This window comes from Osmerus mordax, chromosome 11 (genome assembly GCF_038355195.1).
Source record: "Osmerus mordax isolate fOsmMor3 chromosome 11, fOsmMor3.pri, whole genome shotgun sequence".
Taxonomy (NCBI): domain Eukaryota; kingdom Metazoa; phylum Chordata; class Actinopteri; order Osmeriformes; family Osmeridae; genus Osmerus; species Osmerus mordax.
The window spans coordinates 14,795,417-14,823,361 of NC_090060.1; the positions used below are offsets into that span (position 1 = coordinate 14,795,417).

A 27,945-nucleotide genomic window follows, 5' to 3' on the forward strand; every position below is an offset into this window, starting at 1 on the left:
AGATTGTCTGGCTAGAGACCAAGTCCAGCACTCTGGAGCCCTGCTTCTTCCATCCTACAGGCTGGAGGTAGACACAGGAAACTAGGGATGAAAGAGATTGACTCATCCATATCCACATTGTGATTACCTGGAGTCGTCTAGCTTGCTCCACCATTATGTAACAATCCAACTATGTTCATCAAAATACTTAGATACAGACACGAATGCCTTTGAATACAACCATTTTTATTGGAGTTTTTCAAAATAGAGACATGGCCAGTACACACTCTGCTGTACCCCCCAAAAAACATCCTAGTCAATAGTACAGAAAATGACAAAAAGCTTGTATCTACATAAATACAGTGCAGTTCAGGTCTGCCAACGTGCGTGTGCACAGGGTGAGAAGAGGGAGGGAGGGAGAGGGTGAGGAGGGATAAACGGTCTTATCAGGGGTGTGCAGGTCCATCCCAGACCTTGTGACTAAGGTAGAGAGAGGGGGGGGGTGGGGGAGAGAGAGGGCCCGCTCCGTAGAGTGCAGGCCCCGTGCTGGAGGCAGCCAAAGGCCTGCCTGACCGGAAAACACACGCAGCGACGGCTGGCAGGCTTAAGACACACACGAACACAGAAAGGAAAAAGAAAGGATTCCTGAAACTACACTTGCCCTCCCTCGGTCACTCTCCCTTCCGACATGATCTGACTGGTTAACGTCACATGACAGGAGAGTCCCATGAAACTATCACCTAGAGATAGAGGCAGGGTGGGGAGGGGGGGGGGTTCCTGGACAGCATATGCACTGGACACAACTTCACGAAAGAGAAAATAAAGGAAAATTACTTGGGGAGTGGGAGGGGTGGGGTAACATGTTTGGGCTGGTCCATGGTGGTCTGACATGGTGTGTGTGGGGGGGGGGGGAGGGGGAGGGGCCGTGTGCCAGTGAGGAGAGGAGCGTGTCAGGGCAAGAGGCTCCTCATTGAGCAGCGAACTTCCTGATGTTCATGATGAGCCTCTTGCTGTACTCTCGGTGGTCCACGGGTTTGACGTCCATCACCGTGGCCTTGATCCGGGACTCGTCCTGGAGAAGAGGGGCGAAGAAAAGCAGGAGACAAAACCGGTCACACGTCATCTTGTCCTGTGGAACATGTCTGCACCTCCTGTTGCCGTCACACTCGGTCTGCCACCTGCTGTACACGCCCCAGCAGGGACCACAACAGCATCCAACACCTTATTAAGGCATCAAATCACAACACGGGGAGCCAAGTGTTATTGTAGCTTTACTGTCAACAGAGCCAGGAAGCATTACCAGCGTGCAGCTCAGGATCATTAAAGCGGTGTGAACGTTAAAAAGGTTAGCGAAGCGATATTGTAAAACTCGACCGTTTAACGGAGAACAGCTGTTTTAGTCTTAGTTGTAGTGAAACATCAATCCTGTTATTTATTGGAACATTGGATAGCTGAAGCGGTCTATTTTTCATCATTAGGACTGGGCAAATGAGTGCACAGCTCCTAAATCCAGCCCTCTCGCTTGCACATGTATAATGATGTATTAGTCTTCCAGGAGTCAAATCTAGCTTGTTTTTAATCTTTCATGATTAATCTGGGCCACTGAAGTCTTCCATGTCTACGCAAGCTCTGGTTGCTGTGTCGTCGTCTCAGGGGAGACGATCTAAGCTGCCTCCAAGACGAGAGGTTCTGTTCCACCTCCACGCATTTGTTGGAAATACACAAGGGATGTGAAAAGGCTAGTGTGTGTGTGTGTGTGTGTGTGTGTGTGTGTGTGTACGCTCATGTACGTGTGTGTGTGCGTGCGTGAGGAGGAGGGGTAGATGCTCTCGCTCACAATAACAACGCGAGGCTAATGTGTGTCACATCGAGACGTCCGCTGGCATTCAGACAGGAGCAGCCGTCCTAGAGACGTGGCCACGTCTGGGGTCGTCTGCAGCCCCACTCGTCTAGACTGCAGAAGGTCAGGCCTGCCCAGGTCCTGCTCTCCCCCCCACACCAAACCCAGCATGCAGCCCCTGTGCTCTGTTCAAGCTGCACGCCACGCGTGTGGGTGATACACAATCATTTTCTTTCATCTTGACTCCCCCACTCCCCCCCCACCCCTCCCTCCCTCCCCACAGAGAGGATAAAGTGCTTTCAGCCGGCCTTGCGTGACGCTGGCATCCGCAGCCTCCACGTCAGGCTCAGCAGAACCAGCCGTCCTCCGGCGTGGGTAATGATGGAATGCTAAACATGTAAATGAAGCTCGCTGAGGGGAAAAGAGGAGCGAGGGATGGGAGGAAGAGGGGAGCGAGGGGAGGGGGGGAGGAAGAGGGAAGGAAGAGGGGAGCGAGGGGAGGAAGAGGGGAGCGAGGGGAGGAAGAGGGGAGCGAGGGCTGGGAGGGAGAGGGGAGCGAGGGGTGGGAGGGAGAGGGGAGCGAGGGGTGGGAGGGAGAGGGGAGCGAGGTGTGGGAGGAAGAGGGGAGCGAGGGCTGGGAGGAAGAGGGGAGTGAGGGCTGGGAGGAAGAGGGGAGTGAGGGCTGGGAGGAAGAGGGGAGTGAGGGCTGGGAGGAAGAGGGGAGTGAGGAAGAGGGGAGCGAAGGCTGGGAGGAAGAGGGGAGTGAGGAAGAGGGGAGCGAGGGCTGGGAGGGAGAGGGGAGCGAGGAAGAGGGGAGCGAGGGGTGGGAGGAAGAGGGGAGCGAGGGATGGGAGGGAGAGGGGAGCGAGGGATGGGAGGAAGAGGGGAGTGAGGAAGAGGGGAGCGAGGGATGGGAGGGAGAGGGGAGCGAGGGATGGGAGGAAGAGGGGAGTGAGGAAGAGGGGAGCGAGGGCTGGGAGGGAGAGGGGAGCGAGGGCTGGGAGGGAGAGAGGAAGAGGGGAGCGAGGGCTGGGAGGAAGAGGGGAGCGAGGGATGGGAGGAAGAGGGGAGTGAGGAAGAGGGGAGCGAGGGCTGGGAGGGAGAGGGGAGCGAGGAAGAGGGGAGCGAGGGGTGGGAGGAAGAGGGGAGGTATGCCTGAGCTCGTCTACGGCCCACAGGAAGTCCTTTCGGGGGAGGAGGCGCTGGGTGCGTTGCGAGCGGCACTCTGCTTTGCTGTGCTAATGTATCCCAGACTCCCAGGGCAGGCTGAGGGGAGTTAGGGGGGGGGGGGGGGGGGGGGGGGTGGAAGTCAAGACGAAGGAACGAGGGGAGGGGGGCTTCCGGAAGGCTAGTAGGAGGGCAGTTGTGAGTCAGACCCACACAACCACACTCTAATGAAGAGAGGAAAACAAATCACACACAAACAACACACACACGCCTAAGCTGCTGTCTGGCTCTGGGCAGCTCAAGACGTTATTACTGCAGCCCCAAAGCACAGCGATTTACATCTGGCTTACACAAGGACTGAGAGAGAGAGATGGAATGAGAGAGATGGCAGAAGGACTAGGTCTGGTTCTGGGGGCTTCCGGTGGAGAGGAGGCTGCGTAGCTACGGTAACACGGCTTGAAGGAAGAAAATAGATGAGTTGTTTTGAATTTAAGGATGAAAATGAGCGAGTGCGTCTGCCGTGCGCCTCCACCTCCCTCCCTGTTAGCGCCGGCTGATTGGCTCCTTGTGCCGGCCGGCTGTTGTCGTGTGCTCTCGCCACTTTCCACGTCCCTGGCCTGGCGCGGGGCGCGCGGAGCACGCGGAGCACGCGGAGCGTTTGATAACATCAGCTAAATGGTGCAGTCCATCGCTCAGCCAGCCCAGGGACGTGTGTGAGCTGTGGTCTGCCCACATCCACGGGCGATGGGCCGCCGAACATCACCCTGTTACAGATAAAAGCTAGGTCTTTAGAGGAAGGAAGCAACCTGCTCTTTATGGGCTTTATCTGGGGTGCTTTTACTCCAGATCCAGTTGAGGTGCATGAGGTCATGAGAGTAAAATGTCAACAGATCGTTTTGCTCCAGTGTGCTCCAGAGGTTGACTGGGTCTGGCGTCTCCAGGCTGGCCAGTGAGGTGCTGTGGTGGGGGGCTAACAGGGCTCTGCCTAGCTGGTTGGAGAGAGGAGCTGTAACCACGCCTCGCAACTAACTTTTTTTCCCCTCACTGTCCCAGTACCGTCCCAAAGTGCAAAATGAACAGTCCCAAACTGAAGTTAAATTTGGGGTTTTTGCATTTTGACATTCCGTCATGGGTTTACGTTATTCGCAACACTATTTAAGTAACTTGACATTACTCTACTGAAAGTGGTTGAAAGGCCGATAACTGGACCCACAAGGCTAATGTAACTGGCAAAAGATTTTTTTTGTCCTAACATATCCCGATTGGACCTTTTAAGGCCGGAATGTTTTGATAAAGGTGTGCATCTGCATAGTAAAGTACAATGTTGTGACAACGTTTTGGATTTCTATTTAGAGCAGTGGCTGTGTCTGTGGGAGGGCGTGTCTACACACTACACACACGCCCTACCCCTGCCCTACCCTACCCCTGCACACACACACACACACAGGTGTCTGCCCCCTCGCACACACACTGACCTTTCTGTAACAGTCGTAAGAGTGCCAACATCCCTGGCATGGCTAGCCAGAGCAGGAACCTGACTAACTACATCACACATGAAAAGGTCAGAGGGGCTCTTATCCCTGCTGCTCTGCTCTCAGACATGGAGAGCAGAGCAGCCTAGATGATAGGTGGTCTGGAAACTGTCACTCATTCCTTCACTGGAATCTAATGAGTGACTCATACTGGCACAACCTCCCTCGCTCTCTCACACACACACACACACACACACACAACCGCCCTAGCTCTCTCACAATCTCTCTCTCTTTCTCACACACACACACACAAACACAGGCACACACACTTCACACAACCTGCCTTGTTGCTCCGCTGTAGTCCATAACTCTGCTTCGCTCCCCACACACATTCCTTTCTCCCTCCCTCACACACACACACACACACTCACACTTCACACAACCGGGTGTGACAGAGTTCGTCAAGCGATTAGTGTTGGTCACATCTTGCCAGAAAGGCAGGATTTATGTGGGCAAAGCGAGGAGAATCAGCCTGCCGTTTGCTATGCAAATCCAGAGCAGTCTTCTCCATGCGCCATGCTAGGACCAGAGAAGAGGGCCGCTGTTTGAAAGCCTGCAGCCGCTTAAAGCCCCATGTGCCCTCTTTTCTCCAACATCATCTGTTGGGCTCCCAAACCCAGTTACAAGGCCTGGTCTGGGGCCAAAGGAAGAGAGGGACAGCTCAAGAATGTAGAACTGCTCAAGAATGATGTCAAATCAAAAGGAGGAAGCGCCCCCTGTCCCCCCCCGTCCCCCCTCAGGATGCCAGCAGGGTCACCTCTGAAAGCTGCTGACTGAGACGATGCTCCTCCATCACATTACTGGAGTTAACCACGTTAATCTGAGCCCACATTAGCTACGCCACCGCTTGAGGGAATAAAAAAAAAAGAAGCAAAACGCAGCCCCGGGAACTTTGTCCAAACGTTCAGATGAACTTGATAACACAAGACGGTCGCCTGGCTCGCTGTTCACAGGCACTCCAGAGGATCTGCAGCAGGCAGCAACCGTGAGAGGTTTTAGCGCTCTGCCACACCTTGGTCCCCGACACTAGCTCCGCCTGTGGCTGGTTCTGTCAGGGGAAGGCCCAGGTGTCTGCTGTGAGCCTGTTTGGAGCGAGGCTCTGGGTCTGCTGGCAGGTGTGTCCTCAGACGTGGAGCCCTGCCCTCTGCGAGCGACAGAGGGCTCCTCTGTGCTCCTGGAGCAGGCCGGGTCCGGCCTGGGCGGGCCTCCAGCACTCCTGCTCAGAGCCCCAGCCCAATCAAGCCCTCTATCCCCCAGCCTGCACACAAGCCCTCGTCTGTGGAGCCTCCAGGAGAGGTGTGGGGGGTGGGGTGTGGGGGGGTGACCAGCAGCACAACTAATCTGTGTGTGTGCACCTTTCGACAACAGCCCCTGAAAGAGGGCAGTCTTCGAATGAGGAAAAGCGTCAGCTTTCTGTGGTGGTTTGTCCGTTGGCAGTGGCCAATGCCCATTCACCCAGAAGGAAAAAAAAAAAGACAAAAATAGAGAAAGGAAATGTCACAGTGAATGCTGTTAGCTGTCAGGCCAGCTAACAGGAAAGGACCGGCGGGAGGAGAATAAAGGACCTGTTTACGTTGCTGGACGTTTTCTTACTCGCAAATATTTCTCTCTTTTCAGAAGGTTGCCGGACAGATAAATGGAGCACAGAAGTTACTCAGATGCCCTGCTAATAAACTGATAAAGGGGCTCACTGGAAGAAATAGGATTCTCTTCATCTCTTTCTTTCTCCTTCCATCTATCCCCCCTCTCTCTGGAGCGCTCTACGAGCTACATGTTCATGTCCAACGCCTGCCGTTCTCCACTTACGTTGTAGGTCTCCATCTTGACTCGGCTCCGGAACACGAAGGTCTGGAAGTTAGCCTGGTTGAAGGCTTCCTCAAAGGCTGTTTCATTCTGGAACAAACAAAACAGAATAAAAACGAATTTGTCCTTGTGAAACAAGTGGTTTAGCCCAAGCAATCTGATTGGTGAACAGCAGTGCTAATGTAGCATACCCCTGCCTGTGAAGAGCCATGCTATCGGCTGACATCGCTCCGTCCCCCAGGAACTAGGATCTTGAAGCACCTCGAACTGCATACCAACTAGATAAGGGACCAGCTGACCACCAAGCTAATACTTTTCATTTTATTTCCTTCTTTTTAAACGAGTGCTGAATAATAACATTCCGATGGTTTCCAATGTGCTGGCACTAGCGTAAGGTAATAAGGCCCTTGAGTCTTAGTTCTTTATCGGGGAATGTCATAATGGGAGAGGGTTGTGTGTGTAACAACTCCCTCCTATCCTAGATGATATTATCCTTTAAAGCACGGACTCTCTGCTTAATTAATGTCCATGAGCTGGGAAAAAAAATCACATTCGCAGGGCAACATTTTAATTAGAGTTAGAAGAGTCAAAATTGAGGAAGGTTTGCTCCAATTAAAGCCAAAATGTCATCTAGAGTCCTGGGGTGGCACAGTGGCCTGTGTGTGTATATTTGGGCACTGAGAGTGCCAGAGGTTCATCTCTCCCCCAGGGCCTCTTCCTGAGGCCAGACTTGGAGCGAGGCAGGGGAGGCCAGGCTTGGAGCGAGGCAGGGGAGGCCAGGCTTGGAGCGAGGCAGGGGAGGCCAGGCTTGGAGCGAGGCAGGGGGGCTTACCGAGTCCTTGAGCTGCCCCAGGTAGGCAGCGTTCTGGCCCAGGATGGCCTCCGCGCTCTCCTGGAAGCACGTCACCCACTGGTTGTCCCCGTAATCTGCAATGTTGGCCTGCCGAGAAGAGAACACAGGGAGGAAGAAGTGAGGAAGACTGGAAGGGAGAGGCAGGGGGAGGAAGGGAGAGGGGAGGGGGAGGAAGGGAGAGGCAGGGGGAGGAAGGGAGAGGGGAGGTGGAGATCCAAGCAGAATTCATTCTCCTTCATGCCAGTGTGTTCATTGATTTGGGTGTATGGCATTTAAAACACATTACAGGCCGCTTATGTGAATGCTGAGAGCCCAAAATCTATTGTTAGCCGTCTGTATGAGGCACGCACAGCAAGGCCCTTCTCAGCCTCCCGTTCCATACATTTGGCAGACGGTGACATCAAAAGGAAGAGGGGAGCCAAGGTGTGCAGAGGAGAGGAAATTCACAGCTCATGACACAGTTCTGAGGAGAATAGCAATGTGCTGACTGAAAAGAGGAGCAAAACGAAAGAAAAGCAGCTTATTTCAGACGTCTGGATGCAAGAGTCGTGTTTGCTGACAATGAGTTTTGGTGTTTAATGCTGCTGTTTTCGATATAAATGTTTTGGCTGCAGAGGAGGAGAGGGAGAGAGAAAGCAAGAGCGAGAGAGAGAGAGAGAGAGAGAGAGAGAGAGAGAGAGAGAAAGCAAGAGCGAGCGAGCGAGCGAGCGAGAGAGAGAGAGAGAGAGAGAGAGTGAGAGCGTGCAAGAGAGAGAAAGAGCGTGCGAGAGGGAAAGAGCGTGCGAGAGAGAGAGAGAGAGAGAGCCTCTGCATGTTGGTGTGGAGCTTCCTGTTCTGGTGGGTAAGCTATGGCATAGAAGGGAGTGAAAATGGAGCAATTAACTCAACATGATTCTAATTTAAAAGCCAACAAAACAAATATTAAATGAAATCGAAATAGTTCAAGTGACTAAACCCCTGGCAGTAAGAGCCAAGCAGGCTTAAATAGCAGTCCTCTGGGGAGAGAGCCGGGGGGGGGGGGGGGGGGGGTGTAGAGAGAAGAGGAGATGATGGGAGAGACTACAGGGAGAGGACAGAAGCGGCCCAGGGGAGAGCAGAGCCCAGGGGGAGAGCAGAGCCCAGGGGGAGAGCAGAGCCCAGGGGTTTCTTTCAAGCAGGTATCTGTAACAGGACATAACTGCCGACAGGGACGGGGATGGAAAGCAGACAATAGGGAAAGTGTGTATGTGCACGTGTGTGTGTGTGCGCATTTGTGTGTGTGTGTGCTAAGACAGCTGCCAGACAGCAGTCTCGGGGCTTCTTACAGAGAGGATGAGACGGTACTTGAAGTTGGGGAACTCTTTGTCACACTTCTCACAGCGGAAGAGCCCGTTCTGCTGGTCCAACACCTTCTTGTTGCAGTCCTGGCTTGGGCAGGCCTGGTACAGACAGTTCTCCTTACGCAGGTACACTATGGTGGCGATGCAGCTGAAATAGTCAGCCTGGGAGCGAGGGGGTGGGGGGGGTGGAGGAGGAGGGGAAAGGAGGAGGGGAAAGGAGAGAAGAAAAACACAATTCTGTGACAAACAATAACCTCATAACACGTATTTCTCCACAGTGCAGAATTGAATTGAATTCCATCCTGTCTTAACAACAATAAAGACTGGTGTTTGAGAGCGGTCTATTTGCAGGGCTGACAATGACCTGAGAGACACGGTAAAAGAGGTACATCCCATTTACATAAAGAAGAGATCTGAGGGGGCGGATACCCGAGTAGTCTAACTCCATTACATGGGCAACATTTCTGCGGTGAATGCAGGAAATAAAATAAACAATCTGACCGGGATCTGCATAGTTGACACAGGAGCACAGCAACAAGGCTGCCTCGTCCTTTTATGGGGAATATGCTAAGTTTATAACCTGCTGTATACATAAACAGCCTTTTAGAATCATGACTCGACGTCCTGAAAGCACAAAGTGAGGATTTCACGGAGCCTCAGAAAGAAATGTATGCACAGGCAGAGAGGACAGGGACAGGGTGAGGGGAGAGAGAGAAAGAGAGAGAGAGAGAGAAAGAGAGAGAAAGAGATGAAGGACAAAAGAGAGGGGAGGAGGACAGGCTGATGGGGAGGGATGATCCAGAGGGGAGGGGGGGGGTAGTACTGAAATATGGAGAGAGAGAGAGATAAACCGAGAGAGAAACCAAGAGAGAGAGAGAAACCGAGAGAGAGAGAGAGAGAGAGAGAGAGAGAGAGAGAGAGATAAACTGAGAGAGACAAACCGAGAGAGAGAGACCGAGAGAGAGAGACCGAGAGAGAGAAACCGAGAGAGAGAAACCGAGAGAGAGACCGAGAGAGAGAAACCGAGAGAGAGAGACCGAGAGAGAGAGACCGAGAGAGAGAAACCGAGAGAGAAAAACCGAGAGAGAAAAACTGAGAGAGAGAAACCGAGAGAGAGAAACTTCAGAGAGCTTCAGAAGCACCATGAGCAGCAGGATCGGGTGTCGAGCCGGCTAGAGATGAATCACATTTCCTCTTTGGGTGGCAGCCCCCCTGCCCCCTCCTCCTGTCCTCATCTCTCAGCACCCTAGCGACAGGTGTCCCCACCAACACATGAGTGTTCTGAAGCGCTTCCACCCTCCCCTCTCCTCCCCTCTGATGTCACGGTCCCCCTGCCTCCACCCTGCTCGTGCTGGGAGGGCACCTGGCCAGCGCCCAACACAGGTTCAACTGCAGAGCAGTGGAGGGAGAGCGGAGAGCCTGCGCTCCGCCCTAGCAACCACGGGCTGTTTGGGATGGTGCTCGGACGCACACTCAATATGATTATGTAAACACAGGAAGAGAGCTCGGAGCAGCACATCGGGGGGGGGGGGGGGGAATATCATTTCCTTATTCATAATGAATCGTGACACAAGTAAGACTTACAGTGGGATTAAAACGGTGGATTTTAATAATCTGGTTGTGCTGATTCATATTCATGGCTTGAACTGCCCGGGCTGCGGAAAGTGGGCGACAGCAGCCTTGGGTCCTGCTGCCTCATTGCAGAGGCAGCGAGCGGGCCTCTGGTCTGCCTGGCTCCTGGTCTGCCTGGCCCCTCGCCTGCCCAGCTTCCATCTCGACGCCGGCCTCAGGCTCAGTCCTAACCTCGGCTTCTCAGAGGAGACGCAGGGAAACAACACAGCGTTTCTCCAACGAAGCCCTAACAGATTCTTCTCCCTTTTCTTCCCCATACACTAACCGCTGACCGCCCTGTTAGCGCGCTCAAGGACTTCGACCCCAATTAACTTTTAGAAGCAGGCCAATTGATCGTCGATGGTGGCGCTCGTACGTAAAAAAGCACGATGGTGGGGGGGAGGGGGGGGAGGGCATCGACTGGTGGAGGCCGACCGACAGGCAGGGAGCATCACTGTAGCGTGTCCGCGGGCGTGCTTCAGATGAGCGCTTGTTGATCCGGCTGCCTCGCTTTGTCTAAGATCGCTAATTAATCAGGCAAACGCCTCGGCCATCAGGCCGTCAGCGGCGCGGGGCCGGGGAGGAGATGTCTCTTGTCACCCTGTCACAGCTGCAGAGAGGGCCGTCCGGGTGCTGTCAGAGGGCAACGCCCGCGCTGTGGGAAAGGGGAGCTTATGACACAAAGACGTCATGACAAGGACAATTAATTGTGGCAGACTTGCTTCGGGGATGGGGGGGGGGGGGGGGGGGCGCCGTGACCCCGTGTGTCTGTAGGCTGAGCGTGCAGCCTGGCTGGACCCGGCTCAGTGTCCGTGAAGCCTCAGAGCCCCCCCCCCCCCCCCCCCCCCCCGCATGCTTCACCAGCCGAGGACGCTTTGGCCTGGAGAACGCTGCCCCCCACAGGCAGGGGCTGAGAGCTGCAGTCCACAGGCCGGGGAGCAAGATCCTGGCAGGGAGGCGGGCGGGGTGCAGCGCGGGGCGAGGAGGACACCAGGGCCTCCGCCACAAGGTTACTACACTCAGCTCAGCCCAAGAGCCAATCACGGTGGAGCTCCCTCTGAATAATCAGAGCACACAAACACACACAGGTGGGAAAGGTTTCGACCCAAATTCCCAGTCTGGAGAGACTCTCTCCTCTTTTATTCATGGGATCTATATTGGGAACGTGCTCCATTTCTCACCCCGTTTCTCTCCTGGTATGACATTTCCACTTGGGCTCTTTCCTCAAATGTGTCTCTACCCCCAATCGCGTCACCCCCGTTCTGGTGTGATCCCCTCTCTTCTCCACCTGACTGCACTCTTCCCTCCATCACAACGCTCTTCCATCTCCCTCTCTCCCTCTCTCCCTCTCAGTGCTGCTGTCAGTCCAGGGACACGTTCCCTCCTCCATATCCCTCCTCATCTGCAGGTCCCATAGTGAGGTGAGCCTGATGTGGGAAGCATTACACTGGACAAGTCCTGAATGTACCACGTATGCTTGTGTGGGGAAATGTTGCTAAATCTACTATCAAGAGTAGGATTACACAAAGTACTACCAACGGTAATCTTAGAAATGTAACGAAGCAAGAATGGGCATGGGGCGAATATCACAACCTATTTGATCTTAGTCACTTCGCTCTGGATCTCCGTAAAGGCCCACATTCTCCACACCACCAATAGGAGGAGATGTCCTGCGAGTCCTGGTGGAACATGTAGCTGGACTGGTACACCCCACCCCTCCCACACGGTTAATGAGGATTCTCCGGTCTGAACGACAGGGAGAACTCTGGCTTCAAAACACGCTGTGGGTCCCAGCATGCAGTGGGCTTAACAGGAGGCCTGGTGATCACACAGATCCATCATGGTGCCTGTCAGCCAGGAGGGTCCTGGGAGAGGGTCCTGGGAGAGGGTCCTGGGAGAGGGTCCTGGGAGAGGGTCCTGGGAGAGGGTCCTGGGAGAGGGTCCTGGGGGGGGGGGGCAGGCTGGGGAGGGGGACAAGGACACCCAGACACAGGGTCCCTGTGCTCACATCTCATCTCTCCCTCCCCCCCCCCCCCCCCCCCCCCCCCCCCCCCGTCTCTAAGTGATTGCTCGCATTCAACACTGAGTGTGTCCTTGGATGTCTTGCTTTGAGCAAAATCAACCAGAAATAACAATGCTGCTTTTGTCAACTCTTGAAGGTTCCATGGGAGAGTTGAGAGCGAGCAGGTTTGTATGCAGGTGAGTATGTGTTTGCATCCCTGTGTGTGTGTGTGTGTGTGTGTGTGTGTGTGTGTGTGTGCGCGCACACCTTGTCTCCATGCCCCAGGTGTTCAGTCTTGATGTCAGACAGCATCTTCCAGTTGGTGTTTCCTCCACCTCCTCCTCCTCCCCTCATCTCCGTCAGAGACTGAGCATCCATGGCATGGCCCTCCTTGTCATACCTACACACACACACACACACACACACACACACACACACAGGGATCAGAGGAAGCACAGACGTGTCAGTCAAGACTCAATCCTTCCAATTACAGTGAAGAATGTTCTGGACTCCTGACCAGAAGCAACCACTGAAAAACAACATGTCACTGTGGCCGCCGTCGGTCAAATAAACACTTAAGACCGTACGTGTGTGACCGAGTGTCGTGTGTGTGTGTGTGTGTGTGTGATGGAATCAACAGAGCGGGCCAGATGAGCTGGTGGGGGTCTGAGGGGGGGAAATCAGAAATCTATTTTCACAAGAACGGTGGATAGATCAAATGAAAGAGAGGGGTGGAGAGGAGGTGTGTGTAAGTGGGGGGGTTGGAAAAAACAAACAAAAGCACTCCGGTTGGATTGGTGCAGGAGATCAATAGTTTACTGATCTATAGCTTAGAAGGCTGTGTGGCATGCGGTGGAAACATAGGGTCTGTGTGTGTGTGCGCGTGTGTGTGTGTGTGTGTGTGTGTGTGTGTGCGCGTGTGTGTGTGCGTGTATAAATACAGGGAGGGGGCCATGTTTGGGAGGCATGACTAATTGTAAATATCCCCATCAACGGGCCCAGGCAGCGAGGCAGCGAGGTACCTGAACACTGAGTGTTTAGCAGCTCCTTCCTGTGGCTCTTGTCCCTCATCTCAGCTGCATCCCAGCTCAGGTGAAACAGGGCAGAGACCGGAACATCAAACACAAACCGAGGCACTCAAAACAAATCAACTTTCCTTCCGAAATGCAAGTTTGGGTCCTTCTGCGTCTGATTAAGGACCCATCGTACTGCTGATGTTCTCCCGTTTCTCTACGAACAACCCGGTAAAACCCACCGAACGCACACGGCCTCTAGTGTACACACACTGCCCACCTCTGCAGGGCCGCAGCAGACGAACCACACACACACACTTCCAAAGGAAGTGGGAGCCCGCTAAGGGAGACAAATTGTAGCTGGCAGGCTAGAGGGTGTGCGAGTGTGGACTGACAGGCAGGAGGATCCTACACTGCCACTTTCAGCACCGGGGCCGAGCTAAGAGCCTGTGGATGATGATCGGAGGGGGGGTGGGGGAGAGAGACACTGAGAAAGACAAGGAGAAGAGGGGGAGAGGGACAGATGGCTTGATAAAGACAGACAAAGCCTAACGCAGACTGTCACATGTCAGAGGCAGCTGTACGAGCACGGACAGGCCCAGGCCGGGTCAAGAACATGACAGGACATGTGACGGAAAGAGGAAGAGGGCGAAAAGTGAGAGAGAGAGAGAGCAAGGAAGCGTAACAGGAAGTCAAGTGGAAGCAGAGACGACCCCCCCCCCCCCGCCCCCCGGGGCCCTCTGACGGGGAGACAGCTGACATGATCAGTCTGGCGATGATGGCGGACTCAAGATCAGGTCTCTGGAGGTCCAGACGTCCACGCTGTGGGAGACGGCCCCACGTGATTGGTCCCGCCTAATTGAAATGAGGACGTAAAGCGCTCTAGTGTTCCTCGGCCTGAAAGACTGGTGAGAGAGAGAGAGGGGGGTTTTGCTCTGTAACAAAGGCCAGATTAGGCAGACGGGAGCTAAGCTGGGAAACCGCGGGCGTATTCTAAGAGAAAGAGCCGCAAGCTGCACACTGGCACACAGCTAAGCTACTTGTTCAATTAGAGAGCTCCCTAAAAAAGAGATGGATTGTTCTATTGAAGCCCCGACTCAGCAGGAGTGGATGAGGAGGCAGGGAGCGGGCAGGGAGCGGGCAGGGAGCGGGCAGGGAGCGGGCAGGGAGCGGGCAGGGAGCGGGCAGGGAGCGGGAAGGGAGCGGGCAGGGAGCGGGAAGGGAGCGGGCAGGGAGCGGGCAGGGAGCGGGCAGGGAGCGGGCAGGGAGCGGGAAGGGAGCGGGCAGGGAGCGGGCAGGGAGCGGGAAGGGAGCGGGAAGGGAGCGGGAAGGGAGCGGGAAGGGAGCGGGAAGGGAGCGGGCAGGGAGCGGGAAGGGAGCGGGAAGGGAGCGGGAAGGGAGCGGGCAGGGAGCGGGCAGGGAGCGGGCAGGGAGCGGGCAGGGAGCGGGCAGGAGCACTGGGCACACACACCACCGGTGGGAGGCCGGCATGGGAAGTGTGAGGGAGTGAAGACGGAGAGAGAGGAGGAGGAGGAGAAATGACTCAATGAGAAGACAGAGTGAGCCAACTTGGCCAACTGTGACTGACGGAGCAGTGGTGAATGACTGAGGACGGCCATTAAAGGAGTGAGTGGACGTTGAGAGAGAGGAGAGGAGGAGGAGGAGTGCGACAGAGGAGAGGCTGCCCAGGGAGCCAGGAGAGAGAAGCCAGGGAGCCACTCAATGTGTGATGACGCCATCTGTAGGGCAGGAGACAGAGCAGAGGACTTCCAACTGTCAACACCCAGCCTTACTGAGGCTACGACACTAGGACGGAAAACTAGACCTACACAACTAGAGTGACACAACTAGAGTGACACAACTAGACCTACACAACTAGACCGACACAACTAGAGTGACACAACTAGAGTGACACAACTAGACCGACACAACTAGAATAACCCAACTAGACCTACACAACTAGAATAACCCAACTAGACCTACACAACTAGAATAACCCAACTAGACCTACACAACTAGAATAACCCAACTAGACCTACACAACTAGAATAACCCAACTAGACCTACACAACTAGAATAACCCAACTAGACCTACACAACTAGAATAACCCAACTAGACCGACACAACTAGAATAACCCAACTAGACCTACACAACTAGAATAACCCAACTAGACCGACACAACTAGAATAACCCAACTAGACCTACACAACTAGAATAACCCAACTAGACCGACACAACTAGAATAACCCAACTAGACCTACACAACTAGAATAACCCAACTAGACCGACACAACTAGAATAACCCAACTAGACCTACACAACTAGAATAACCCAACTAGACCGACACAACTAGAATAACCCAACTAGACCGACACAACTAGAATAACCCAACTAGACCGACACAACTACTACTTCTGATTGTTGTTGGAGCCATCACAGCAACAACACCCCGATAAAGTTGACACTTTATTCTTAGTATATACACAATTCATGTTTAAGTTAAATAAATGGCAGAGCACACATCTAACACACTTTCTAAATCATTAAAAGTGTACTCAGGTCAGACACTCCAAACCACAAAGTAAGGAAAACACTTTAATTAGGAAAATTAATCTTTGAGCACTTCCATTACGCAACAGTCTGAGTAAGACAGAGCCATTCATTATTGCTGCGCCACAAGACTCAGAGCTGATGCTCCCTCAAAGACCAACCCATGTTTCTTTCACGCACATTTTGGATTCTAAATATTTCACATGGAGAGAGAAAACGGAATGCCGATTTCATGGCAATCTGTACACAGCCTTATCAAAGACAGGAAGGAATCGTGTTATTTCATATAGCTTCCTATAAAAGCCTGGAAACCGGGGACCCAAAATAATTGCGGTACAGTGCGGCTTGTTTGAGGATATTAAAAACACTCCCCCCCCCTCTCTCCGTAAGATTAATTAGTCTGACATTAAAGGGATAGTGCTGTCGTCTGTGGATGAGCGGACGCCATGCTTCACTGATCCACGGGACGGGACCTGCAGCTCACCCAGCACTCTCACTCCCAGACGTCGCCATGGGCTCGCTGCAACTTTAAATCGCATTAACGCACCTCCACGAGCAAGAACGCCGTTTCTCTCCCAGAGCCCTGCTTTTGTACAGAGGCAGCACCTTTTTCTTTTTGACGCTGCTGGAAGCTGCAGGGCTCTGCTTGTGATATGACTAATTGATGAGCTGCTGCTGCTCCCCTCTTTCTGTGTTCCCATAAGTCTGGCCCTGGATGACTCTGTGGTTATTAAGGAGGGCATCATTGCAGGCTCTGATAACCCGTTTCCCAGCTCCCTCTGTCTCACTTCCACTTAAATGTGTTCCAACACTCTCCCACCAACCTCAGTCCCCAGAAAACCACGTCAAACCAGCGTCCATTTGCTCCGAGCGAGGCGAGTGGTTAGCTCTGAAAGTGTTTGCGGCTCCAGACGAGAGAGTTGCATGATGGGACGCTCTCCTCCGTCGCACGTCTCGCTCGGTGTGAGAGACTAATGGCCGAGGTCCTGTTGCCACCGGCGACCTCCGACCCGGTAACTGCTGCCTGGTGATGGAGCTGCAGCGGGAGCGAGGCCTGGACGCCCCTGCGTGGGCCGAGGATCCAGAACAAACACTCTCACACGCTCGCTGCCTCGTTAGGTCTGCCCAGCCGTGTGAGAGGGGACTGGGGAGGGAGATGAGGGGTCACCCAGGGGGGTCACCCAACACCACCACCATCATCAAGTCAGACAGGAAGCCAGGAGGTAGAGTGTGTGAACTGGAGCCACACAGTGAAAATACACTGCATCCATCTAGAACGGCAGCTGTATAATGCCAAGTAGGTAAACAACGGGATTTGAAATCTACACCAAACAGGGCTGAAGGTCATACTTTCTTAGTAATAGAAAAAGTAGAAAAAGGGCCATCTAACAATAAACAACTCCTGGAGAATCTTTTCTCAGCTTAGTCTGAACATCTTTCAAATGTCGCTCTGCTTCTAGTTCTCTTAGTAGCTCAGCTGAACTTGCGGACACGTGTCAGTACTTAGTCGTTTGTATCAAACACTAACAGCTTCACAGGCCAAGCCTACTTCTAAGCAGTGAGAGTGGAAAGCATTGACCCGGCGACGTTTCAGAGCTGCCATGGTGGCTTGGATGAAGCAGGGACAGCTGCCCCCCTCCTCCCAGACATCCAGAACAGGCAGACATCCTCCTCCCTCCTCCCAGACATCCAGAACAGGCAGACATCCTCCTCCCTCCTCCCAGACATCCAGAACAGGCAGACACGAGACAGCCTCCCCCCTCCTCCCAGACATCCAGAACAGGCAGACACGAGACAGCCTCCTCCCTCCTACCAGACATCCAGAACAGGCAGACATCCTCCTCCCTCCTCCCAGACATCCAGAACAGGCAGACACGAGACAGCCTCCTCCCTCCTCCCAGACATCCAGAACAGGCAGACACGAGACAGCCTCCTCCCTCCTCCCAGACATCCAGAACAGGCAGACAGCCTCCTCCCTCCTCCCAGACATCCAGAACAGGCAGACAGCCTCCTCCCTCCTCCCAGACATCCAGAACAGGCAGACACGAGACAGCCTCCTCCCTCCTCCCAGACATCCAGAACAGGCAGACACGAGACAGCCTCCTCCCTCCTCCCAGACATCCAGAACAGGCAGACATCCTCCTCCCTCCTCCCAGACATCCAGAACAGGCAGACACGAGACAGCCTCCCCCCTCCTCCCAGACATCCAGAACAGGCAGACACGAGACAGCCTCCTCCCTCCTACCAGACATCCAGAACAGGCAGACATCCTCCTCCCTCCTCCCAGACATCCAGAACAGGCAGACACGAGACAGCCTCCTCCCTCCTCCCAGACATCCAGAACAGGCAGACACGAGACAGCCTCCTCCCTCCTCCCAGACATCCAGAACAGGCAGACAGCCTCCTCCCTCCTCCCAGACATCCAGAACAGGCAGACACGAGACAGCCTCCTCCCTCCTCCCAGACATCCAGAACAGGCAGACAGCCTCCCCCCTTCTCCCAGACATCCAGAACAGGCAGACACGAGACAGCCTCCCCCCTCCTCCCAGACATCCAGAACAGGCAGACACGAGACAGCCTCCTCCCAGACATCCAGAACAGGCAGACAGCCTCGCCCCTCCTCCCAGACATCCAGAACAGGCAGACAGCCTTCTTTCCCACCCGCCACGCCACGTCACATATCACTGCGCTCATTATGCAGATCCAAGTTTTGTGATCTGATCAAAATAATTACAGCCAACTTTCTTTCTTTTTTATCCTTCAAGACTGTGGTTTAGGGGTTGGGGGGGGGGGGGTGGTTTGTTTGAGCGCTTGTCAAAATGCAAGGGACGTGCCAGAAAATAAATTAGAATTGTTATGGGGCCTCCTTTTATTTTCTGCCTTTCATCTTATTTCCCTGAGGATCAGGGGGTGGTAGAGGGGGGGGAAAGAGGGATTGGTACCAGGAGGTAAATAAATGAAGCACCTTGTGTGGAATCGATTGGATCTCTCTAGGTTTGCAAGAGAGACATTTGGCTTCCTGTCAAGCGGGGTGGAGGGGGGGCGGGGAGCCTGATCTGGCCTGCTGTCGGTACAGACAAGAGGGATGTGGATCTATAAGATGGAGGCACAGATCAATCAATGTGGCGCGGGGCTGAGGTGAAGGTTAAGTAGGAGCAATGGCTGTACCCCCAGTCCCTGTGAACACAGGCCCTTTCATCCCCCTCCCCTCCCCTCCCGTCTCTCACCACGCCTTCACCCCTCCTGACTAGCACTCCCACAACTCACATTAATATGGGACCCGTTTTCCCTACCTCACACAGAGGGTATCGCTACCAAAAAAAAACAATTCAAACTAAAGTAAAACACCTCCTCTCTAACTACATTCTCTGACGACACACAGGAAAAGAAACCACGTTTATTTTTGGACCTGGTACACAGTGGGAGCAGCAGAAAATAATTATTTTAGATAATGACGACTAACAGAATTGGCAAGAGAACACAACCAGATGAAAGTGTGAGTCATAACAGTTTCTCCATTCCTTTGCAGGCGCAGCCAATAACAGGCCTTCAAGGACGAGCAGAGGAGGCCCTGTGTGTCTGCCTTCTGAAAGCCTTGCTACAGCTCTAGAAGCCTGCGCGGCTTTAGCAACAATACAGGCCCACACAAACACAACATGAACCCTACCAGGAGCATCGGTGCCCCACCCAACAGGGCATGTAACAGGCTCACGCTGGTGTTATGGCTTAATTCCACTGAATCGCAAAAAAAAAAATGATGTATAAAAAGATGATTGTGTATGGCCGTCATTTCATTATCTTGATCAAACACAAAGGCTTCCATCAGTACGAATCAAAGAGAAATGCATAATAGCATCACTTTCCGGAGCTAAACGCATCCCTGTCAGTTTTACATCCTTTTCAAAGGCCAATTGGTATATGGGGGTGGGAGTTTATCGCAGATTAGAAATGATTTGCATCCATATGCAACCCTCGACTGAAGCCCCCCCACATCTCTGCTAAAGGAGGCTGTCTAATCTGGAGGATGGAAGACAGGGCACGCACGCTCCTTTCAGGGAATCGGAACGTACCATTTCAATTCCTACATCTTCTCCCTTCCCTTGTCCCACTTCTGAGCCCTTTGAACGTTGGTTTTCCAGGTCTGTAAATCCCAAGACACAATAACTCCCGTTTTACCTTCCTGGAATCCTGACGGAACGCGTCACCCCACCTGTGAAGGCCCCCTAGGATCATTCTACTCCTCAGTGAGTGCATCTGTGAAGGCCCCCTAGGATCATTCTACTCCTCAGTGAGTGCATTTGAAGAGTCACCATGCGGTACGCAGCTTGTCACACGCACAACGCCATCCAGACGCTGGCTCTCCAGTCACGGTGACAAGCTGGACTCGGGTGCTTTCAACCCAGCCCGTCACCGTGACCACCAGCCCCTGGACTCCTGGGAGGCCGGCGAGACTCTTACCATCCCCGGAGCTTGTAGGCCTCTGGGATGTCGGGGTTGACCATGAGAGTGCTGCTGAAGGAAGCAGAGAGAGACCGCCCTCCGAAGTCAGACAGCTTGGCTCCTTTGATGGCCAGGACGGGCTGCCCGGAGCCGTCAAACTGCTCCGCCTGCAGACAGGGACACAGGGGAACCAGCACAGCGTCAACACGTTTACAGAGGACACTGCTTATGGGCACAGCAGCCTTCAGAGAGTCGGGATGGGGGAGGGAGAGGGGGGCGTTCTTATTGATATCGCCTGCTGATTTTTTCGTCTCTGTATAAACCACGTTCACTTTGTTGTGCACCTATTCAGGTCCCCTTTGGTAGTGGGGAGGTGTGTGTGGGTGGGGGGGGGGGGTGATTGAGTGTGTGTGTGGAGGGGTGTGGGTGTGTGGGGTGAGCCAACATGGAGGGGGGGGCTAGAAAGCAGGAAGTAGACAGCGGCAGACAGAGCCTCGTCCCTCAGAGCCTGGGACCATCTCTGAGCAGCTCACATGACAGGGTGATTTTGTTTTTTTGTGGGGGGTTTTTAACTCTTCAACCACATCAAGTTCTATTAAATAAAGAGCACACGCCTCAATCTCTCCTCCTCGGTGAAGTGCTGAGCGGCAATTTCCCAACACCGGCACACGCACCCACTACACTTTTTCAATTAGGCGGCAGAGGGAGAGGTTTGCGAGCGTGTTGGTTTGAGGCTGCCTGTCGGGGCGCGAGGCTGGGCACCCGGGCGTTCTGGGGAGCATGTGCAGAGCTGAGCTGTGGGTCATCCTCATCACCGTCAGGATGCAGGCCAGCAGATGGCTAGTCTGGCTAACGACATGCCGAGCAAACATCTAGTTACTAGCCCAACCTGATTGGGAGTCGAGACTGGTTTCTCTGTGATACTTACAGAGAGTGTGTGTGTGTGGGTGTGTGTGTGAGTGATATCCATCCTCACCTCCTCTCCCCACAGTGTGACAGACACCACCTTCCCAGACATGTCCATCAGGTTCAGGGTCCTCTTGGACACCTCGCGGCTCGTCTTGGTGGTGAGGCGGGTCACCTCGTCCACGCTCTTACACACGCCGATCACATCTGCATGGGAGACGGGGGTCAGAGGTCAGGGGGGTGGTCGTTAGGACAGCACGAGGCCATGCCGTCTCGCTCTACCTCAGTTCACAGTGAGAGAGAGTCTTATCTAGACTAGCCCTTGAAACGACCTTAAGCAACTACTAAAGTCCAGGAGCCAAACAGAGGCACGCATTCATGACATCCATCCATCCATCCATCCACATCATAAATATGGATCGTCCAGGCTGCTGGGGGGCGGGGGGGGGGGGTCACACAACGCCCCCTGGTTCTCCAAAACAAACACACTCTGGGGAAATCATTCCCCTCATAACTCATCTCCATCAGGTGCGGGGGCACGGCCCCCCGCCCCCCCCCCCCAGGGGGCTCCTAACCACATGCATTAGTAATGTTCAGGATGCCGTCCATACATGGGGGTGGACATGCAGTCGGAACCAGCGCGCCTCTCCTCGATGGCCCTTCCTCCCCCGGAGTCCAGGTGTAGGTGACCTGCTCCCCGTGCAGGTGAATGCACCGCTCCGCCCGCGGGGAAGCTAATGAGGCGAGTCAGCGACATCCCCGCCCCCCCCCCCCTGCCAGTCAACCCCCCGCCGCCCCCTCCCTTCCAGCAGTGACGGATGTTCGGCGTGGAGGTGTGCGCCCGCCGGCCCGCCTGACGCCCCGTCTCCCCTCCGCGCCTGCGAGCAGCCGTCTCCATTACCATAATTACAAGCAGGGGTTCCTTATTATTACCTCCTCATTTCAACGGTGACAGCGCTTTTCGGCTCGGCTCGCAGGCTCCGCCGTAGGGCCCTGAGTCAATCTGCGCCACGGGCCATTACTGTCATCAGCGTTATTAATACAGCTTTTATCTCTGCTCTTATAATTACCTCCAGCTCCCCGGCGCATGCCACAGCATCCATCTCTGCTCCGTTCCAGCACCGGGATGGCTTATTATGACCCTAATACCCTTATTAATGATGGTTATCCTGGCGGTGCCCCCCTCCCACCTACCCCCCCCTCCCAGCCCAGCCTGCCCTGACACGACCCCCCCCCCCCCCCCCCCCGCTCCTCACCCAGGACGCTGTCCTTCTCGCGGGTCTCCAGGTCGGCGATGGAGACGAAGTCGCACTGCACCATGGGCACGTCGGTGCTGTCCTCGCAGGGCACGATGCTGGAGTCTCCGTTCAGGGTCATCTCGTAGTCGTTCTTCAGGGACGAGTACTGCTTGTTGGCGATCTTCAGGGAGCCCTTGGAGATGTAGAACACCTGGCGGGGAGGACACGGCCACGGACAGGAAGTGGCGGGGATTAAAGAGCGTCAGCGGGGATCGTTCCTGACTGACTTGAGCCCGACTAGAAGGGACTTAACACAATGGGGAGTCAGACAAACCCTGGCAGGTGTTCACAGGCAGCTTATCATGTTGATACAGTTGTGAGATGACTCATTAGTAAGCTCTGGGCTTTTTTCCCTTTGTAGTTTCGTTCAAAAACAGCCCCCTCTTCCGCTCATCAGAGAGTACAGGCAGAGACATATTGAGTGCTCTGAGGGCAGAGCCTGCCAGGGTCTGTGGACCACACAGGCAGGGTCCGAGGTGGACAAATGAGAGGTTGTGTGCACCTTGCCAGTCTCGATAAGGCTGTAAAACTTGTCCACTTCCGTGTTGAAGCCTGTCACTCGGATCTCTCCCTGCGACGACAACAGGAAAACAAGGCGCCGTTAGACATAAACCCCATCCAAACCCCACCCAGCGGGAGGAGGCGGGGGGCTGCGCTCAGAGGCACCGAGGAAGGGGGGCGCTACTCACGCTCTCATCCACGATCTCCATGGAGAAGAGCTTGCCGTCGCCGCGGGAGTTGCTCCAGGTACGGATGCCGCTCTTGTTGGTGACCCGGGCCCGGATGGTCCACCTGGGAGGAGGGGAACCAGACACGCTCTCATCTGTGCTCATCTGTCTTCCTAAAAGCAAGCATCCGGCTGGCGTGCGGAGCCAGACGGGCAGACACTCACTTGGACTGGTAGGGGTTGAGGCTGGCGATGGGCACCACCTTGGAGGAGCCCCCGGGGGTGTTGGGGCACGCAGGGGGGGCCTTCTTGACAAAGTCTTTGTTGGGACCTCTGTGCATGGGGGCTGGTGTGCAGGAGACAAGAGATCAATGAGCTGGGGTGGAGGCTCTTACTGAAACCAAACCCAGCCCGTGCATTATTCATGAGGAAAGAGTTAGTCAAAAAATACGTTTAAAAACAAATCCTGCTTCTCTAGATTGAAACTCCTTTATCGCAGCAATCATCCCTGCGTCAAGGCAGGCGGTTCTAATCAGAAAGACGAAGCAGTTTAAGATGGTGACTTTGCTGCGGTTAGATAAACAAGACGAGGTCTGGAGGGGCAGGGACAGATCTGGGCGGTGGAGCTGGAGAGCTGATCCAGGAAGGACACTACCCAGCTGCCCGGCCCAGGGGGAGGGCTGCGGCCCGGCCCAGAGGAGAGGGAGAGGGGAGAGGAGGAGAGGGGCTACGGCTCCACTTTGAGCATCTGTGTTTGGACAAGCGCTGCACATTTGATTTGTGTACCGTCTCACGCTGCGGATTAGAGTTCAAAGTGTACGCTTAAGTCATCCCACTATGCCAACTGCTGCACTTCTGGTAATTAAGCCTCCGGATACAGACACACAGACACTAATAGCTGTGCTGATGAGGAGGATGCTTGCCACTACTTCTATTCCCAGATTGCAGATTAGAGGTATAAATACCTGCTCAATGGCACTAGCTGGAGGACCAATCAGGCTTGTGCAGCGCTGGGTGTCACAGCACCTCCCCAGGTGCATGTGGTGTGCTATAATGAGGGTCAGGGCGCTTACATTTCCTCTTTCCGGAGCTACGTGGTAATGAGAGGAATAACACCAATGTACTGTGGGACTGGCAGATGATTTCCCAGTCATCAAAGCCCAGTGAATGACTCCCTATGACAGCACATGCACTGACTCCTTCCCCATCTCTGATGACAGGAGCACAGCTCGGCTAAGGTAAATAAACACACAAACACACACAGAGAGACAGAGAGACAGAGAGACAGAGAGACAGAGAGACAGAGAGAGATAGAGAGAGAGAGAGAGAGAGAGAGAGAGAGAGAGAGAGCTCTCTCTTCCTCTTCACTCCTGAACAGGAGAGCCTTTCTGTGTCCGCCGGTCATCTAGAATGGAACACCAGCCGAGCGGGAATTTGCACGGTCGCAGCCTGAGCCTACCCAAGAGGCAAGAGCCCCCGTTAAAATTAGTACCACTGTCATATTTCCTGAGAACAGGAGATCGGTCCAACAATGTGTCAGCTTTGCTGAAATGCTGCTCTCTAGTGACACTTGACAGAAATCCCATTTTAACCTACATTGCGTAAGTCTTGGGGGAAAAAAAATTTGTAAGCCTGGCAAAAATGCCAAACGCATCCATGCAAACATCGGAAATGAATCTCGTACAAACAACTTTGAAAGACACTCTCTGTATTCCTGCTGCTATTACCGGATAGCGACAGCAACCTCATGCATTTCTACGTACCATCGCTGCCATTCTGAGGCTGTAGAGGCCGTACAGGGAGGTTAGAGGCTGCCTGGGGGGCTTTACTCTGGCCTGCAGGAAGAGACAGCAGGGAGAGCAAAGAGAGAAGAGAGAGAGCAGAGAGAGGAGAGAGAGGAGAGAGAGCAGAGAGAGCAGGGAGATTAGTGTTCCACAGACTGTACTCCCACAATCATGTTTATCAATCAATAGTTGAAATAAACTCTTCATCAAATATTGATAAATCTCTGCTTGCAAGACTGAAGTGTGCCTCCATAAAGCATGGATCTTTGTGCATCAGACCTAAAGCCTATCTATGATGTGTTGTTCGTGTGCATCTTAGCAGAGATTTGCCCCTGACCTTCTGTATAGGGGGTGGGTTCTCCGATCTTGCATCCGACCTCCTCTGCAGGAGTCACCACCTCCATGTCCAGAATAACCACCACACGCCTAAAGTAGTACAACAGCAAAGCCATCAGAGAGCACAACATGCATACATCCACGTTCAAGAGCGTTGTGAACGTGAACACACAATGTATGTATATGCATGTCTGAGTGTGTGTTTGTGAGTGTGTGCATGTGATCGGTGTGTGTGCGCGTGCGCATGCGTGCGGTCGGTGTGCGTTTGTGTGTGTGCATGTGATTGGTGTGTGTGTGCGCGTGCGGTCGGTGTGTGTTTGTGAGTGTGTGCATGTGATCGGTGTGTGTGTGTGCGTGTGCGCGGTCGGTGTGTGTTTGTGAGTGTGTGCATGTGATCGGTGTGTGTGTGTGCGTGCATGCGTGCGGTCGGTGTGCGTTTGTGTGTGTGTGCATGTGATCGGTGTGTGTGCGCGGTCGGTGTGCGTTTGTGTGCGTGAGTACACGTGTGTGAGCACAGCCGGCGTACCGTCCATCCTTGAGGACGTTGGTGACGTTCCTCTTGAGCTGGCAGAGACAGTTAGGGGCCAGCCGGTTGTCCTCGGCCATGGGGTTGAGCTGGGTGGACAGCATGAATGCTGCAGGGGGAGAGACACAGCAGAGCACATGAAAGACATGAGGGAGGAGCCGGAGCGATCCATGGACATTCACAGGCACACAGACACAGTCGGAAACACAGTCAAGCTAACAGCATTGCACTTTAGTCTGGTCTAAGATTTAGATGGTGAAGTTTTGTCTCTTAATACGTTTTCAAATGAACGTTACTTTTTCATGAACTTGGGATGGTAGCACAACATTTCGTAATTTCCACCAAATTAAATGGACAAAATGGATTCTTCCTGGTCTTTTCCTCTTTGATGATTTCCAACTCGCAATACTTTTTACTGAATCCTGACCACCTCCCGCTGGCCAGCCTCGGGCCATTTACAGAACAGAACAACACTAAGCCCGCTCCAAAAGTCCCTTCAATTCTCAGGCCAGCTATTATTTTCAGATATTTTCAGGGTGAGGAGGAGGGCAGAGAAGTAAGAGTTGTATGTCTTCTTCCTGTGCCTTGTTCTCTTTGAAGTTTCCCTCCAGCAGCAACAGCTGAACCATGCTAGGCAGCCAACTGGGTGACACTCCTAAACAACATCTCTATATGGGCTCAGAATATTTTGTGTGGCCTATACTATTCTCTTTTTGATCACTTGGCAACTGAACCTGTTGGGGCAAACCATCTGCTATTAAGTTACATGTTTACTCTAAATGTTCAAACCCAATCTTGAAATATTCTAACTGAAATTGTTGTTCTCAGCATGTCACGACCATACCAGCCTAGTGTCAGCAGGTATTAGATGCATGTATTCTGCGTTTCCTAGTAGGTACGTCACTGTCCCTTACTCACAAGACATTGAATGCAGTCCATCACTCATCATGAGACGAAAGCGGACAGGCCCGTTACCTCCATCGATCTTACGGATGTTCTGAAAGATACAGAAATAAATGTCAAGCTCGAGAACAACGCCATCAATGTGTGTATATTTGACAGACACGGTTGAACTTGTCCATTTTACATTCTACTGACTGTCACAACGCTGTAGCCATTGTTTACCACTTGAGATTTTGCAGTTTACTTTGAGTAGGGAAAGCCACAAAAATAATCTCTAGAACTACCGATACGATGTTACAAATAAACTAGCAGCTTCCACAATTGAGGTACTCACCAATAATTGAAGTATTGGGCTGTTAGTGTCACTGCCTTTGGTCAGAGCCTGTTACACAACAACAACAACGATTAAGTGAGATAACACTATGTGAGCCAAATAATTGGTTCAGTCCAATGTAGCTACCTCATTCTAATTAGGCTATAACCACGGGAGCCAACTCAGACAATAGCTAACTATAACTAGCAAACTAGTACTAATATAATACCAGCAAAATTCCACTGCTCAGAGAGCAACTATGAATGGGCAGTTAATTGGTTAAAAGATTGGACGCTAGTTGCTGCATGTTACGATGTTATGTATGTCGGCGAAAGTTTGAACAATGTGTTATCAATCTCTTCGCTAGCTTCCTGAAGTTCATGTCTGTCTGGAAAACGTAGCACTATAGTATAATATGTATTAGGGTTGCTTCTTCGCAAGCTACCTCTTACCTCTATTGCGCCTTCTGTCAGCTTGATAGTCATGTTTTTGTTGAGTTTATATTCTAGGATATTATATTTTACGTTGCGCGAATAATTTCACTTCAGTAAGTGTCACGCTTCTCAGTGTTGTGTTGTCTGAGTGGCGCCAACTCAATCTTTTCGCGCCACAGTTGGGTTGCCAGGTACTAAAACATCCTACATAGGAATGCTTGGTATAGCACAGGAGTAGGGAGGGCAGATAAATCATTACATTTGCTAAATGAAACCATTGACGATATTTATGGTAAAGAAAATAATGTTATGTATGGATTGTGAGTGAAATGTACTTAGTTTAACTGTATACTTTAGCACAGTACAATGAGCAGTGAGTGATACCCAGACGCAGCTTCCACAGACCTGGCAACCTTTTTCAAAACGTCACTGCTGTGCCAGAGGTTCCGTTTCCGGTTAGGAGGCTAGATCAGATCAGCTGTCTAAATACTTGTGTTACGTACATTGTCTTGTGTCCATTAGCCCTTTGAGGAGTACGATCACACCTGTGTGATTTCTTCTGGGTGGGCCCTGGGGAGTACGATCACACAGGTGTGATTTCGAACGCGTCCTTAGAATGTCCAGTTTGGCTTATTACGTCACAATAGAGCCTTCAGCAGTAGCCTAC

General features: G+C 53.1%; 1 protein-coding gene across 1 annotated transcript; it reads right to left on the minus strand.

Annotated features, from left to right (window-relative positions):
• Positions 1–229: 229 nt before the first annotated feature.
• Positions 230–27,419, minus strand: rpa1 (replication protein A1). The gene is made up of 17 exons (XM_067246391.1): positions 27,297–27,419; positions 26,866–26,913; positions 26,547–26,625; positions 25,629–25,737; positions 25,104–25,192; positions 24,746–24,817; positions 23,208–23,328; positions 23,005–23,107; positions 22,818–22,886; positions 22,274–22,466; positions 21,088–21,224; positions 20,130–20,278; positions 12,374–12,506; positions 8,479–8,655; positions 7,154–7,261; positions 6,325–6,411; positions 230–1,051 (listed from the first exon to the last, which is right to left on the minus strand). Exons 1-17 carry the CDS (start codon positions 27,327–27,329, stop codon positions 947–949), a joined length of 1,812 nt encoding a protein of 603 aa, XP_067102492.1. The 5' UTR covers positions 27,330–27,419; the 3' UTR covers positions 230–946.
• Between the last annotated feature and the right edge of the window lie 526 nt (positions 27,420–27,945).

What these genes read in the sequence shown, in the direction of transcription:
- rpa1 (XM_067246391.1), bottom strand. Translation starts at nt 27,329, where the DNA reads ATGACTATCAAGCTGACAGAAGGCGCAATAGAG. An exon ending in TGGACTGCATTCAATGTCTT is followed by an intron (nt 25,738 to 26,546) that starts GTGAGTAAGGGA and finishes CTCCCCCTGCAG; the next exon opens with CATTCATGCTGTCCACCCAG. An exon ending in TGGGGCAGCTCAAGGACTCG is followed by an intron (nt 6,412 to 7,153) that starts GTAAGCCCCCCT and finishes TGTTTGTTCCAG; the next exon opens with AATGAAACAGCCTTTGAGGA.